The following is a 15,532-nucleotide window of genomic DNA, read 5'->3' on the forward strand; positions in this document are numbered from 1 at the left end:
AGAATAGAGTGCTTCGGACAGGCAGAAAACTTCAGCTTCTTCCCCATTGTGTTAGTTACATTTTGCCAAAGCATGAGGCATAAGCATCGGTCAGCAGCCCTGCTAAAAACCACTCAAGCTCCCCCATGCTAACACCAATCAGTTAAAACCTTTATCCCAGTGTTTGTGGAGGAGCTTCGTCTGAAACCACAGGAGAGGGAAGAGAATCTTCAAATAGGACCACCAGGGGGACGACCACCAGGCAGACAGGCTTATTATCGGGAAGCCACCTAGCAGTAGAGGTGAATTCCATGAACACCACCAGGCCACTGGCATTTCGGCAATGAGTAAGAGCATGTCTGCATGCCTCCAAGGGAAGCCCCACTTACATGGGGAACTGGGTAGAGTTGGGAGGGGGAAACGCTGCTTTTAAATAGAAAAAAATCAACACTGGGGAACAAGGCTTGATGTGGAATACAAATGGATAACTCGTGTTAATACCATGAGTCAGGCCACCGGTGACTAATTGGTTTGGCTAAGAGGATTGGAGGAATTAACAGATACTAACTACTCCTCGGTTAGTCAGGGCTTTCATATAAATATGATAAGAACATAGTGATTGAATAAAATTAGAAATCTGTGATGTGGGACAAGAGACGATTAAATTACCATTGGGATGCTTTGCAGTTGGGCAACGGAGACCTCTAGAATTCTGTAATCTCAGGTAAAAGACGTAATGCTCTTCCATCGGGTGTTCCCGCACCTGGAGTTGGTGCCCACGCCCTCCTGTCACACCCTGTATCCATCCAAAATTACTCACAGGAGACTTGTTGCTCAGGCATGTCGGAAAAGGGCCCATGAAAGTGATTTTGATGTCTGAACATCACTCTGGAATGCCTTTTGGAATTCTGCCCAACTGGTGAGCCAGTAGCAGAGCGGATGGAGTTCTGATTTCTAGCTGTGGTCCGGCCTGCGGTGCAGTGTCCAAAGCCCTGGCAGCTGATGTGCAGCCCTAATCTCACAGATGTTCTTTTCTACTCTTGTTCTATAATCTTCCTATTAATACATCACACCTGTTTTTATCAATCTAGCCTTTTCTTTATACTTCCTTTTTATAATTGAAAAGAGGGGGTCCTTGGGGCTAAAAATCCAAAGAGATAAAAAAGGTCCAAGTCTTTATTCTTGCAATGAAATCCTCAATTTGATATGCCAGAGATCTGATTGACATTCTCCAGCCACGCTCATGTTCTTCTCAGATAGGCTTACCCAAAGATAGCATTCAGAAAGTAAATGTTTCAGGGGAGAGCCCCACTGGGAAAACGTGATGCTGTCCCTGCACCATCAGACAGAGGCTTCCAGAGGTCCTCCGTGGTTCAAGGTTGGTATTCAAAGAATCGCTGAATGGGGGGGCACCTGGGTGGCTCAGTTGGTTAAGCACCTGCCTTCAGCTCAGGTCATGATGTTGGGGTCCTGGGATCAAGCCCCCATTGGCTTCCTGCTCAGTGGGAGTCTGTTTTTCCTTCTATCCCTCCTTCCTGCTCATGCTCTGTCTCACAAATGAAGAAAATCATTTAAAAAAAAAAAAACCTAGCAATTTGATGTGTCTAAATTTCAGAATGACACTTCCACTTCACGCAAGGGCATCCCTCATTGAACTGTGTGAGACAGGAATTACCCAAGACAGAGGAATCTGGACGTAAGCTCTTACCATTACTATTCAGGGTTTTCATGATAACTTCCATCTGCGCAAATTCATAGTTATAGTCTGGTTCTGAGGAAGCTTCACTGGCTGCGTCCAGGTCATGGTCTGGTGGGCCTGTCTCCTTTTCAAAGTCTTTCAACCAATCTCGCCGTTTCCTCTTAGGTAAATTAATTCTGTGGGGTTTTCCATCATTAAGAGAAAATTGACTTGTTTTATACTCCGGTAACAGGAAAAAAATAAATGAAAATATTAGGAAGCACAAAGATGTTACCTAAAAAAGTGGTTATTTCCCCACAGGATTCGATCGCCGTGCCACAGCTGGGTGGTACTGCAGACAAGGGTGCCATTTACACAGGACCTGAAGGAATACCGTGGAATATGTCAGCTCAATCGGAAAGAGGACAAAACCCAGCCCTAGTAGCCAAAGAGATAAATGGGGAAGTTTCTTCTAACAGATGTATTCTCCTAATCCCTAAAGAAGGAAAAGCAGCTTTAAAACCACTATTAAAAGAGGTGATCTAAGCAATGATGATCAAGGGCTGCCAATATCCCTAAGACAACTTGACGTGATGTGCTCCTGATGGAGGTGGACATAAGAATGCCTATGGAATACTCCTGTCCAAATATGAGCCAAACCTGATCAAGTTTTCACATCTAAATGCCGATTTAGGGAAATGCAGAAGGTGGTGGAAATGAGCAAAATGTTGACTGTGGGAAACAACCAGGTATCTTCAGCAAATAAAATGCAAGGATGAGGTGGGGAGACAGGGAGGAATGGAGGGAGGAGAGACCTGTATGCCAAAAGAGATATAACAGCCAATGACAATGGTTGAATCTTATTTGATCCTGATTTCAAGAAAGAACTGAAAAGGAACATTTATGATACAATTGGGGAAATCTGAACACCAGCTCAATATATGAATATTAGTAAGGGATGATCTGTAATTAGGTGTGATGGTATTTTTTTTTTCTTTAAAACCATTTACTTACAAACTTTAATTCAGCAAAGGAAGGTGTGTGAGAGAGGACTGGGGAGACGACACCCCCCTGGAGTGGATGTGGACCCCCCCCCAGAGTCAGAGGAGGGAAGCTGGTGGGAGCTTCCCTCCCACCGGCCAGGGGGAGGGCCCAGGATCTCCTCAGGCCAACAGGTCCTGCTGGTGGGCAGGGGGCAGAGCTTATTTGCATGAAGTTGCTGGACTGGGCACTGGGCCAACAGGCGGCCAGGAGGCCAGCTCCAGGTTATCTAGCCTGGGGATGGAGAGGCGGAGCTCATCTTCAACATGGGGGCGGGGTGGGGAGACAAGAATACTTGTCTTTTAGAGATAGAAGCTGAGATATTTATAGACACAAAGTTATAATGTCTGGAATTTGCTTTAGAATAACCCAGAGGGGCCGTAGGGAGAAGGAGATGGGGAGGGCATATAAATAAAAACAAAATTGTCTGTGGGGTGTTCATTTTTGAAGCTGAATGATGGATATATGGAAGTTCATTATATTCTTCTTTCTATGTCATATATTTGAAGTTTTCCATAATAAAAACTTGGGAAAACATAAAAAGAATACCAGGTTTAAAGCCTAAATACCTATCAAACACATTGTAAAAACACGACAAACAAAAGGACACGAGGAAACAACAGTCTTTGTCATACAGCATGCGTCACACCGTCAATGGCAGGTGCCGTGTCTCTGGGTTTGTGTTGGCCTATGCATCCGGCATTTGCCTCAAACAAATCCTGAAGTCCCAGCTCTGTCCAGTGGACATTTGGAGCTCACTTTTCAAGACTGCAGCTTCCCTACGTTTCAGCTTTGTTACAGCTAACTAGTGACAAGGGGCTGTAACTCACTGTAACAGAGTCATAGGGTTTCCTGCCAATCAGGAGATCTCATCAACTGATCTCATCAACTTTAACATAGTCAAAACCTGGCCCCTGCGACTTTTCTTAGGGAAGAGGAAAAGTCTTCCAGAATTTTTAATGTCAATTTTAGTCTTCTTATAAATGTTTCCTTCATTTAAAAAAAAAGATTTTGCTGGTATGAAAAAATTAAAGTTTAATTTGCTAAAGGACTGTCAGGTGGAGTTTGATGGAAAAAAATAATGTTGACTATTCTGAGTTTTAGTTTTTCAGTAAGTTACTTTTTTTTTCCTTTTTTTTTTCTTTCTTTTTTTTTTTAGTAAGTTACTTTTCTTGCAGAATCTCATTATCTGGCTCCTAATCTTTACAGGACTCTCTAGCTCAGAGTTATAGAATAAGAAGTCACCTATGAAAACAAACCCACCTTTATAGTAATATTTCAAGTCTAGGGAGTAAATTTTTATTGAGAAAAATACCCTGGAAATACCATCTCAAATGTTTTTAATCTATCATACATGAACACGATAAAACTTTGGTGTGTCTATTTTACACTAACATGCTCCCTTTATTCTTGCTGATGAAAATGACTTTCAATGCTAACTCAAGCTCCAAAGGTCTGTATCCATCTATTTGGAATTATGGACTGAATTATTCATCTGCAAAAACTGGAAAATGAGATCAGAATATATATGTATGTCTAAAAAATATAAGTATTTTTGCCAAAAGGATGATGAAAAGTTGTTTTTTTGAAGGGAAAATTTTTAACAGAATACTCACCTCTTCTACCTAAAAACTAAACATTGATTAGTCAGTTTTCAAGGAAAATACCTTCCCAGTTTATTAAGGTATCTAAATAATCTATCTAATAATCTAATATATAGATAGATGGATATCTAGACATATCTAATGTAGCTATAATCAAACATCTAGGAATAGCAGTGATGAAGAAAAATGTGTCCATCAGTGTCCTTTATTATTTTAAACTCTAAATTATATTTTAAAAATTCAGTTCTTTTTTTCATTGGCTACATTTGATACCCCTAAACACCAACTCACTAGTGGCTACTGAAATGGTCTTGGCATATCTAGAACCTTCCCATTATCTCAGAAAGTTCTATTGGGCAGTATTATTCTAGAATAAAACAAAAAATAGTTCCAGAGCAAATAGAGAGGAATATAATACACTTTGCTTTTTTGTTTATTGTTAACTTTTGTGATCATATCTATTTTGAAGGGACCCTTATACAGGTGTGTGTGTGCATGCAGACACACGCATGCACACACACACACCTACTTCTGAACACACATAGAAAACATCACTTTGGCATTTATAGTATGCTGTTATTACAATAATATAAAGAAAAAGTTATGGAAATTGCCTGGCTTGGTAATGTATCCAAGCCAAGAAATTAGCATAAAAATTTATTTCTAGCTGGACATATGCCTGTGGTACTTGTTAAGAAGCAAATACAAAATGTCTCTGCAGGAATTTATGTTCCCTCATCCAGGCCACAAGACGCCTACAGATAACCTCCTGCTGGAGATGAGCACACTTAAGGAATCACATGCTGCTCTAGGGAAGCAAAGTTACCAGCGGATGTGACAGTCCGACTGAAACCCCAACAAATTCAGAGAGAGTGTTTCAAATACAGACCAAAATAAGTAAAAATATAATTATTGAAGGCACACAGTGCAGTACAAACAAGACTGTACCAATACAGACCAAGCCCAACGACAACAACAAAAAAGATGTTCTAAACTTCTGCAAATGAAAGACAGAGACATTGAAATTAAAAACTCAATGCAATGGTTAAGTGGTAGGTAAGACATGCCTAAAGAGAGAATAAGTGGATTTGAAGACAGATTTGAAGACACAGTGACTATCCCTTAAACCTATGTCCTTCTCTTGCTCTGTCTCCAATCCCATATCCATCTTCATAACCATGATTCTCAGTTCAACTTCGCCACTCCCCCATTCTCTCTTCTTTGCATTTTTTCCTTCTATACCTACATCTACCTGGCTCTTAAATATCCCAAGATTGCTAGTGTCTCCCTAACTGCTATATCCAACAGAAGCTTTTTAACCTCTACTTTGACTTCTTCTTCCTTAAAATTCGTTTCTTCCCCCGGATTCCATCATTGTATCTTTGCCTCTCTGAATCCCTTGTCTCCAGGCTCCTCAGACCATCCTCGAAACATTGGTTTACTTCTTCCACTACACACTCTGGATCCACTTTTAATACAGGCAACAACACTAGTGGCCAATTTTATACCATGAATGTAACTCTACATCCCCAAATCCAATGTCCAACTGGATACATTCACACTAATACCCCAAGGATACTCAAATTCACAGGATCTCAATGTGAATCCATTACCACTCATTACCCATCATCCTCAAAGCCTGTCCTTCCTCTTGTAACTCCTTCCTTCAGTTTAGGATCTCTACTGTTCATCTAGTCTCCTAAGACAGAACCTTGTAACCATTGCTGACTTCACCCTTTTACTAACTGACTCCCCATCCTGTCCCCAAGCACACCACTAAACCTGGCTGCCTCAAATAATTCTCCAATACATTTTGTTCTTCACTTCTTCTGCCACTTGCTGTGTTCCCATGACAATATCATAATAATATCCTAACAGATCTCCCTATCTCCAGTCCTGCAACCCCACACATTTCCATAGTGATCAGATCTGCAGGAAAAAGCACTTATCTTCTTGTATAATCACTGTTGTTTCTACTCATTCTCCTCCACCAGGCTTTGAGTCCCTATACTTGGGCATTCCCTGCACAGAGCCTGTAACAAAGAATACTGTATGAATGCACCACTGCCCCAGGGCAGGAAAGGAGGAGATTGAGCAAGGTGAGGAAAGACAAAGAACAGAATAAAAAACTGTGCCACTGGAACTGGAAATGGAGGAAATTTGCTGATTAAAGTTATTTTTAGGGCAGCCTGGGTGGCTTAGGGGTTTAGCGCTGCCTTTGGCCTGGGGTGTGATCCTGGAGACCTGGGATTGGGTCCCGTGTCAGGCTCCCTGCATAGAGCCTGCTTCTCCCTCTTCCTGTGTCTGTGCCTCTCTGTCTCTGTCTCTCTCATGAATAAATAAATAAAATCTTAAAAAAATAAAATAAAATAAAGTTATTTTGAGATATGGTGTTAAAAGAGTATGATCCAATCATATTGTACACTATACTGTACACTTTATATATAATTTTGTCAATTAAAAAGCATAATATTAAAAAAATCCAGAGTTTCAAATATAGGGGAACACAGCATAAGGCAAACAGTTACCTAAACTTAGAATAAGTTAAAAACTAAGGAATAGCATCCTTTTGCCATTAAATATCTCAACAATGATATCACTGTAACTAACATAAGACCTATAAACTTTCATGACTCATGTATGCCATTATTGTTAGTCTCAGTTTGTCATCACTTAGAAATTGATATGGCCAATATTAATAGAATAATTGGAAATGAGTGTAAGGTTTTCCTGATAAATATGAGTATTCTGGGGCAGCCCGGGTGGCTCAGGGGTTTAGTGCCACCTTCAGTCCACGGCATGATCCTGGAGACCCAGGTTCGAGTCCCACATCAGGCTCCCTGCATGGAGCCAGCTTCTCCCTCTGCCTGTGTCTCTGCCCCACCCCCACCCCCTCTCTGTGTCTCTCATGAATAAATAAAATCTTTAAAAGAAAAAAAATGAGTATTCTGGTCACGATATTGGTGTGTTAATAAATACTGTTATAGGACTTCATATAAACTTTATACTTGATTGTGTAACAGTTCAAGACAGCATTTAATAGAAACTCAAAATTAAATATACTATCCTGTCAGTTCTCAAATTTCTACATATTATAGCGTGGTTTAGGAATTTTTCATACAATGGATGCGTCTGATTAACTGCTTTCTATACAATGAATTATACTGGGTAACAACTAACTTTATTCAATATTTGTACGTGTCAGGCATTTAACAAGTGATTTCTGTTTTGCCTACTATTATGATTCACCTGAGGAAACTGAAGTTTAGATGCAGGATCTTACCTAAGATAGCCCAGGCTGTCCAGGCAGAACCAGCCACCCCCGAGCTGGTGCTCTCAGTGTTGCTATACAGCTCCCTACAATGGGAAAGACTATCCCCAAGAACCCAGTGAAGTCCTACCTTTGATATAACTGAGGCGACAGATAGAAATGGGGCAGTCTACTCCTTCTGAAAATCAGGCTCACAGATATGTGAAGTGGGCCTTTACTTCTCTTACCGTGCATTTTCTTTTGGAGTAAGAGTAACGTCGCCATCAGATGCAATATCTATCTCACAGTGTTCGGGCTGAATTCCTATCCCAAACAGCTGGATGTCCTGCGAGGTATCTGCACCCACCCTGGTATGGTCCTGGTAACAGATCGGGAATGAAAGGGAAAAAAAAACTACACTTACAAGTAACTCAACACAAATTTATCACAATCAATACGAATAACTCAAGAGCATCTGCATGATAATATTAAATCAACCAGACGGGACATGCATGATACCTGGAGCATTGTAAGTCCAAAGCTTACCGTAAGACACTGCATTTTTAAAATGTTTAAACGCTATGAAAAAAAAAAAAAAAAAAAAAAACCACCAACCAACAGTGATTAGATATTGTTTTACAGGGATGGCTGGGTGGCTCAGTGGTTGAACGTCTGCCTTTGGCTCAGGGCATAATCCCGAGTCTCAGGATTGAGTTCCACATCGGGCTCCTTGCATGGAGCCTGCTTCTCTCTCTGCCTGTGTCTCTGCCTCTCTATCTCTCTGTGTCTCTCACGAATAAATAGAGAAGGAGAGAGATTGAGAGAGAGGCAGAGACACAGGCAGAGGGGGAAGCAGGCTCCATGCAAGGAGCCCGATGTGGGACTCGAACCTGGGTCTCCAGGATCACGCCCTGGGCCGAAGGTGGTGCTAAACCACTAAGCCATTGGGGTAGCCCATAAATAAAATCTTAAAAGAAAAATGAAAAGATTATTTAAAAAGCAAAAAGATATTGTTTTACAATATAAGGGAATCAGACTTGACAGTAGACTATTTTGAGTTCCCATGTTAACTTGACAGCTTACTATTTACATGGCTATAAGCAAGCCTTGGTCTCTCTATCTTTCTCTATTTATTCTGAAAAACAAGGATAATACCATCAATTTGATATACTTTGTGGGATTCTTTCACCTGAATTGACATTGAAAATGCTTTGAAAATAGCTATATAAATTCAAGAACCACTAAACAGTAGTTTCATGGAAAATGGTATTTTCAAATATATAACTTAAAATGATAAAAATGAGTGCCTGGGTAGCTTGGTTATTAGTTAAATGTCTGACTTCGGCTCAGGTCATAATTTCAGGGTCCTTGGATGGAGCCCCGCATCAGGCTCCCTGCTTTTCCTCCTCCCTCTAACTATTCTCTCTCCTTATGCTCTCTCTCTCTGGCTCTCAAATAAATGAAATCTTAAAAAAAAATAAAAATTAAATGACAGAAGTAGTTGAGTTCTGAATACCAATATTAGATAGAGTCCTGAAGCCTGTGGATACCTCAAACCTTAGGCATATGAGGACTATCACTCCCATGAAGTGGTCCACTGCTCATCCCTTTGTGTTTTCTATTGCTCTAAAAATCATTGAGTCACCACAATAGGAGTATTTCCCCATTCAATAGAAAGGCCTGGTCTTTCAATACTAGGATTTTGGACAAAATTCCTTATGCCTTAATCACGTCATAACGAACAGACCTTAAGTTCATTAGTGGACTCTCACTATGTCAAGGGCTATTTGCACCATATTTAGGTCTTTGGAAAAAGTAGAATAAAAAGGATAAGGGAAAACTGGGGCTCCTTTCTTCAATTCCAGCTTATTTTCCATTGCATTTTTATATTCGTTCAAGGCAGATCATAATCCTTATCTAGGCATCTATTTAACTTTTGTCAAGCAGGTAATACCTCTGCATTTAGAGATTTAGGTGTGTGGACAGTTAGATAAGCAGCCTTCAGGTCCTCTGGTCTCTAATCCTTGAGAGTTATTTAAATACTGCCATGTATTTGTATATATATCACTACACCTCAGGAATTGTGTGTGCATGTGTGCACATATTAGAAGTGTCTTATATCTTTTGGGGTGCCCCTTATCAGTGTCTATCAGGTGCCTACTTCAAACAAATGTCTTATTTCACTTAACAAAATATGCCAGCATTTCCAAAAGTGTGGCCTGACAGAGAAAGATAAATACCACATATTTCGCTTTATGTGGAATCTTAAAAAAAAAAAAAAAAAAACAAAGAAGCAAACAAAGAAAAAGCAGAAACAGACCCATAAATACAAACAACAAACTGATGGTTGCCAGAGGGGAGGTTTTCACTCTCAATGGTAACCACACTGCAGTATCTATCCTCTTACTTTTAATGAGTGCTAATAAGCTGGATACAAAAAACAAAATCATGGGTATGGGCACCCAGATTCCAATAGGAGTTGAATGTGAATGAATCAGGATTGCAACTATCTATTTATATGCTCTCCTACCTTTAAATAATAAACCAGAAGTTCGTTGAGAGCAGGGTCTGCGTTCAGGTTGACTAAGTAGCACTTGTCATCCCCCACTTTGATACCCGATGTCTCCAGGGAAATGCCCATACTTTCAAGTTGTCGTTGTCTCTCCTGGGCACAAACACAGACAAAAACAGGGGACTCTATTTGTTACTCTATCCACATGAGGTATCCATGGAAAGTTTAAGTCACTATTTCTGGGGACAATGCCAATGAAATGACACATTACCACCAAGTTTACTGAGCGTTTAACATGTGTGACATTTTTTGTCAGTGTTATCAGGATGCTACAGGGTGAACCAGACACCATCTTCCTGTTAAGGGGTTTACAGTCTAGTAGAAGGGATTACGACATATCTAAATCAGAAGAGAAGAGCCCTGCGCTACTGGAGAGGAACAATGTACTACGGAGCTTCCGAGGATGGAAATCAGGTGGGTTCGGAGACCAGGAAAGGCTTCAGGAAAAGAATACACTTGAGGAGGCACCTGGGTGGCTCAGCGGTTGAGTGTCTGCCTTTGGCTCAGGCATGATCCCAGTCCCAGGATCGAGTCCTGCATCAGGCTCCGAGCCTGCTTCTGCCTCTGCCTATGTCTTTGACTCTCTCTGTCTGCTTCTCATGAATAAATAAATAAAATCTTAAAAAAAAAATACACTTGAGACGTTTCTTGAAGCATAAGAAGAATGTCTTCTTTCTCTATAAGGAAGAAACGGGGCAGTAGTAAGGTAAGAGCAGGGTGTTCTGACAGAAGGGGATAGGAAAGTAAAGACTGCATACTGCATGATTTCAGGTGCCAAGAACCCTAGTAAACGTGGGAAAGTGATGGGAGAGATGGGGCTGTAAGAGCAGGTTCGTTCCTTACTCAGGGGCCTTGAATTCATTCATTCATTCATGAAATATTTTAATAAGTCTTTGGTACTGATCTAGGGTGAGGAATACAACAGTAAACAAGTCTCTTCTTTTGTGAAAAGTTATATTCTAGTAGAAAGAAACAGACTATGAAACAACAGACACATAAAATACAGAATTTCCAATGGTGATAAATGCTGTGAAGCAGCACAAAGCAGTGTGCAAGAGATAGGGAGTGAGGGGCATGTGTGTATGGGTGTGTGAGTGTGTCTGTGTGTGTATGTGTGTGTGAATAATACAAGAAACATATAAGCAGAAGGCTTGACTAGGTCCCAGTTACTGCTTTCAAGCTACCTAACTGGGATGGTCTACTTTTTACCAAGTGGTCAGTGAGATTAAAATGTTCACAAAATGCATTGTGTAGATTCATAAAACACACACACTTACACATAAATGCAGCATTAGTCTTTGCCTTATATTACATCTCAAGAAAAGTTCATGTAGCATTTTCTCACAAGCCCAGAGAATCAAATACACTGAAAAAAAAAAAAACTATGATGTGGGTTGTAAATGCTCTGCTGGTCAGGTGGCATGCTTTGCCAGGTGATCCAAAATCATGAAATGGAAAATCAGGAAAGATTCAATGTTTTCCTGTATATCATGCCTGTTACAACTCAGCGCTCTCCAGCACATCTAGCAAACAAGTGGACCAAATGGTTGCTGATAAAGACAAGGAAGTTGGGGCACCTGAGTGGCTCAGTCAGTTAAGCAACTGCCTTCAGCTCAGGTCATGATCCCAGGGTCTTGTGATGGAGCCCCGTGTCAGGCTCCCTGCTCAGCAGGGAGTCTGCGTCTCCCCCTGCCCCTCCCCCTGCTTCTGTGCTCTCTGTGTCTAAAATAATATAATATAATATAATATAATATAATATAATATAATATAATATAATATAATATAATATAATATAATATATAAAATAAAATAAAATAAATAAAATAAATAAAATAAAATAAAATAAAATAAAATAAAATAAAATAAAATAAAATAAAGACAATGAATCAGCCTCTAACACTGATCTTTGAGGTCTCAATTAGCCGAAAGAGGTCCTTAAATGACTTGTTGAGGATGATAAGTGGCTACACAGAAAAGACAGCAAATAAAAAAGAATCACAAGATTTTAGGCTTAAATGATCAAGCTACCTGTGCGATTTCTTCTGTTTTCCTCAGCTTCTCTTCCCAAGTCACCGTCAGCTCTTTGATCAGCTTTTCAGACTCCTCAAGCTTTTCTTTCAGTTCAGGGGCCTTCATAGCCTTTAAAATGAAACCAGAGATATCTGATTTTCTAACTTTTCCCACCATTATTTATAAAACAATCCCTTACGGTCCTTCATACATGGCTAGCAACCGTCTGTTGGAAGCAATTAAGTCATACACTGTCAGGGTGGGTTTTAGATCTTTATTAATCAAAAGAAATGTAAGAATACATAACTGCTACTCTTTAAAGGAGAAAATGAACACCAGTGCCCTGAATTAAACTGTTACAAATCATTACAGAGGTTTTTTTTTTTTTTTCATTTTTTCCTTTCATATTTAAAGACCTTTTTTTTTTTTTTTTTCAAGTAGGCTCCATGCCCAACATGTGGCTTAAACTCACAACCCTGAGATTAAGGGTCCCATGCTCTACCAGCTAGGCATCTTTCATGTTTAAAGACCTAAAAAATGCTAGTTAATTGTCAAAACAGAAGTGTAGAAAAAAAAAGATAAGCAGATTTCTTTTTCAGTAAGAAGGAGATCAATACACATCACCAATAAACACACCCCAGTGATAACCTACCAGGAGAGGTAAATATTCATTTTAAAATTTGACTCTGGATAATTTAAAACTACTTTTCTTTTTTTGTTTTGTTTTTCATTTAAATTCAATTTGCCAATACATAGTAAGTACATCCTTGGTTTCAGATGTTAAAACTAGTTTTCTTGTTGATGGTAATAAACTTGGTATATTTATCACTCTCTTGGAAAACAGGACCTCTGGGTAAAATGGTAGCAATTTCCCTCTGAGTTTGCTCAGTGAGAATAACTAAGGGGTCTAAATACAGATATATATATGCATCTTAAAATTTTCTGGGGCTTTTACTTGGCAACAACATGCTTTGACATCCCAGAGCAACAGGAGCCTCTAAGAATAAGGAAAGGAACAGGAAAGATGGCAGACTTGGACAAGAAGTCCAAGTGGCGATGATGTGAACTCTCCTTGAGGTGTCAGAGTCTCACAGAGGCTGAGAGTGACATTCAGTGCTGGGTACAAAGGGACACCCATGAAAACTCTATCTTGGTGAACCTCCTGTGGCTCCCCTCTGTTCCCTTTGTCCAGGCATGGTCATGGTTCTGGCCATCTGGCCTGGATTACATGGTCCCAGTGGAAATGCAGATTCAGAGACAAGAGGATCTTGAGAAAAGATTCAATTCAGAGACAATTCAGAGACAAGAAGACAAGCTCATCCACCGATACACGAATTCCAAGAGCCACTGCACCCTCCTCCTAGGATCACAAATCTCTTCAAAGTTTATCAGAATTTTCATTCTCAGGTGTTTTGCTACCCTTCCTGGCATCAATAAAAGGCTATGCTTGATGCACTGGAATGATTATAATCATGATAACAAACATAGCAATGTTTATTGAGCACTTACAATGCTGCCAGGCATTATGCTAAGTGGTGCTTTCCAGTATCAATGTTGCACTAGAAGTTAAGGATGAAAATAATTATTAAACAAGGCTTTCTGCACTTCAGAAGCCCATAGCTGGAAGAAGAGACATGTAAACATGCTGTTACAATGTAACTTCACCATTACCAATGAAGAGACCCTTCAGATCCCTGGCTTTTGACTCTAGTCTGTCTGTCTCAATCTCTTACTGATTACCTTTCTGATTAGATACATTGATAGATTGATAGATAGGCTGGTACACAAGCACTCAAAAATTAATATCTATTACCCTTCCTCCCCAACAGCTTAATACTCTCCTAACTAAAGAGGGAAGAGGGGTCAGAAGAGAGTGGTAGGAATGAATGTGACCTTAGCAGCCCAAGGTACACACCCAAGTGACATGGACAAGCATGTGACTTAAGCTAAGGTAGTTGGCCTTCATTTCAGTCCTATTACCTATTTCAAATGAGACAGTGCCTCACCCAGCAGCTTGCAAAAAAGCAACAGTTACTTAGAAGAAGGTGTGATTATTCAAGCTGGGTAAAGCCAAGGAAAGATGGTAACAATGAGAGATGACCAATTTTGTTTCCTGCCAGAAGCTGATATATATGAAAAAAATAAAAGGAGATTTCTGAATTGTTGCTAATGTTTGTCTTCCCTGACTCCAGGAAGAAATGATACATAACCAATTTCTCTGAAAACTGCAATGCCTATGGGCACACAGTTTACAATGTTAATAAAAACAACTCATTGCGGGGGTGCCTGGGGGGCTCAGTCTGGACTCTTGATTTCAGCTCAGGTCATGATCTCAGGGTCCTGGGATCAAGTCCCATGTCGGGCTCTGAGCTCAGCAGAGAGTCTGCTTGGGATTCTCTCTCTCCCTCTCCCTCTGTTGCTCCCCCTACTTGCTATCTTTCTATAAAATGAATATATAAATCTTGAAAAAATAAAAAATAAAATAAAAACAACACATTTGGTTCTTCGGATTTCACATTGGAGGAGATCCATGGCCAACGGCCAACTGATTTACTACAGCAAACATTTAAGCAATACAGTGACCATTGACTCTTAATTGTCTGCTTCCTCAGCTGGAGGCTGAGTTCCTAGGACAGAAGGCTGGTATTATTCATGTTGGCCTCACCACGCTTAGTATGCAGAAGATGCCAATCAACACAGCAATGCAGAATGGCATCCAGACAACCTAAAACTGCAGGTAATGACATGGGTTCCCACTCGGCGACCATAAGCCAGGGACTTCAGAAACAGGGGACTCCAGGATGATCTCACCTCAGCCTGTGAGAGCTGCCCCTTCAGTTTTTCTACTTCCTCGCGTAGTTCCCGGATGACTTTGGCGTTGGGGTCCTCGTTCACAATGGCGTGATTCACGATCCTCTTGGCTCGATCCGCATAGCGTAAGGTGGAGAGAGTCTCTTCATAGTTGTCTGCTGCTGGGCTGATGGTGGCTATCATAGAGGTCTGGCTGTTGCCTCCCAAGTTGTCCTACAAAATATTTCCAGTAGCATCTTAGGCAATGAGCCCCATTCTGTGCACAACATCTAGGATGAAAGCTAAAAACGCGGATGTAGGATATTTTCTATAAAGAAGAAAACATGTTGTGGAAATGGGCTTGTATTTTGCAAATAATTTTATGACGAGATGTGGTTTCCCTATAGTAACAACAATAATGCCTGTCAAACAGCAGGACCTTGGGGGTTAAAAAAAAAAGGCAATAGAAATGAGTTTTCATTCTACATTCCTAAGAATTAGGATAACAGTACTGGAGTACTGTCAGGGGGCTGTTGTGTATTTGGTTAGCTTTGCACACACCTTTCAGCTGCCAGCTCTGAAACAGCCAGGTTTTAGTTGGAAAGGAA

The 15,532-nt window shown here is 40.3% G+C and overlaps 1 protein-coding gene across 8 annotated transcripts in view; it reads right to left on the minus strand.

Annotated features, from left to right (window-relative positions):
- Nucleotides 1-15,532, minus strand: part of KIF13A (kinesin family member 13A) — a 211,477-nt gene that overhangs the window by 51,370 nt on the left and 144,575 nt on the right. For 4 of the 8 annotated variants that reach the window (XM_038584236.1, XM_038584238.1, XM_038584237.1 and 1 more), the window contains exons 11-17: nt 14,946-15,158; nt 12,153-12,263; nt 10,083-10,217; nt 7,801-7,931; nt 1,953-2,039; nt 1,688-1,854; nt 150-269 (exon numbers count right to left, since the gene is read on the minus strand). In XM_038584236.1, coding sequence (XP_038440164.1) covers nt 150-269; nt 1,688-1,854; nt 1,953-2,039; nt 7,801-7,931; nt 10,083-10,217; nt 12,153-12,263; nt 14,946-15,158 — 964 coding nt within the window. The remainder of the gene's footprint in view (nt 1-149; nt 270-1,687; nt 1,855-1,952; nt 2,040-7,800; nt 7,932-10,082; nt 10,218-12,152; nt 12,264-14,945; nt 15,159-15,532) is intronic. The other 4 variants (XM_038584242.1, XM_038584240.1, XM_038584241.1 and 1 more) reach the window with 1 other exon arrangement.

This window comes from Canis lupus, chromosome 35 (assembly GCF_011100685.1).
Source record: "Canis lupus familiaris isolate Mischka breed German Shepherd chromosome 35, alternate assembly UU_Cfam_GSD_1.0, whole genome shotgun sequence".
Classification (NCBI taxonomy): Eukaryota; Metazoa; Chordata; class Mammalia; order Carnivora; family Canidae; genus Canis; species Canis lupus.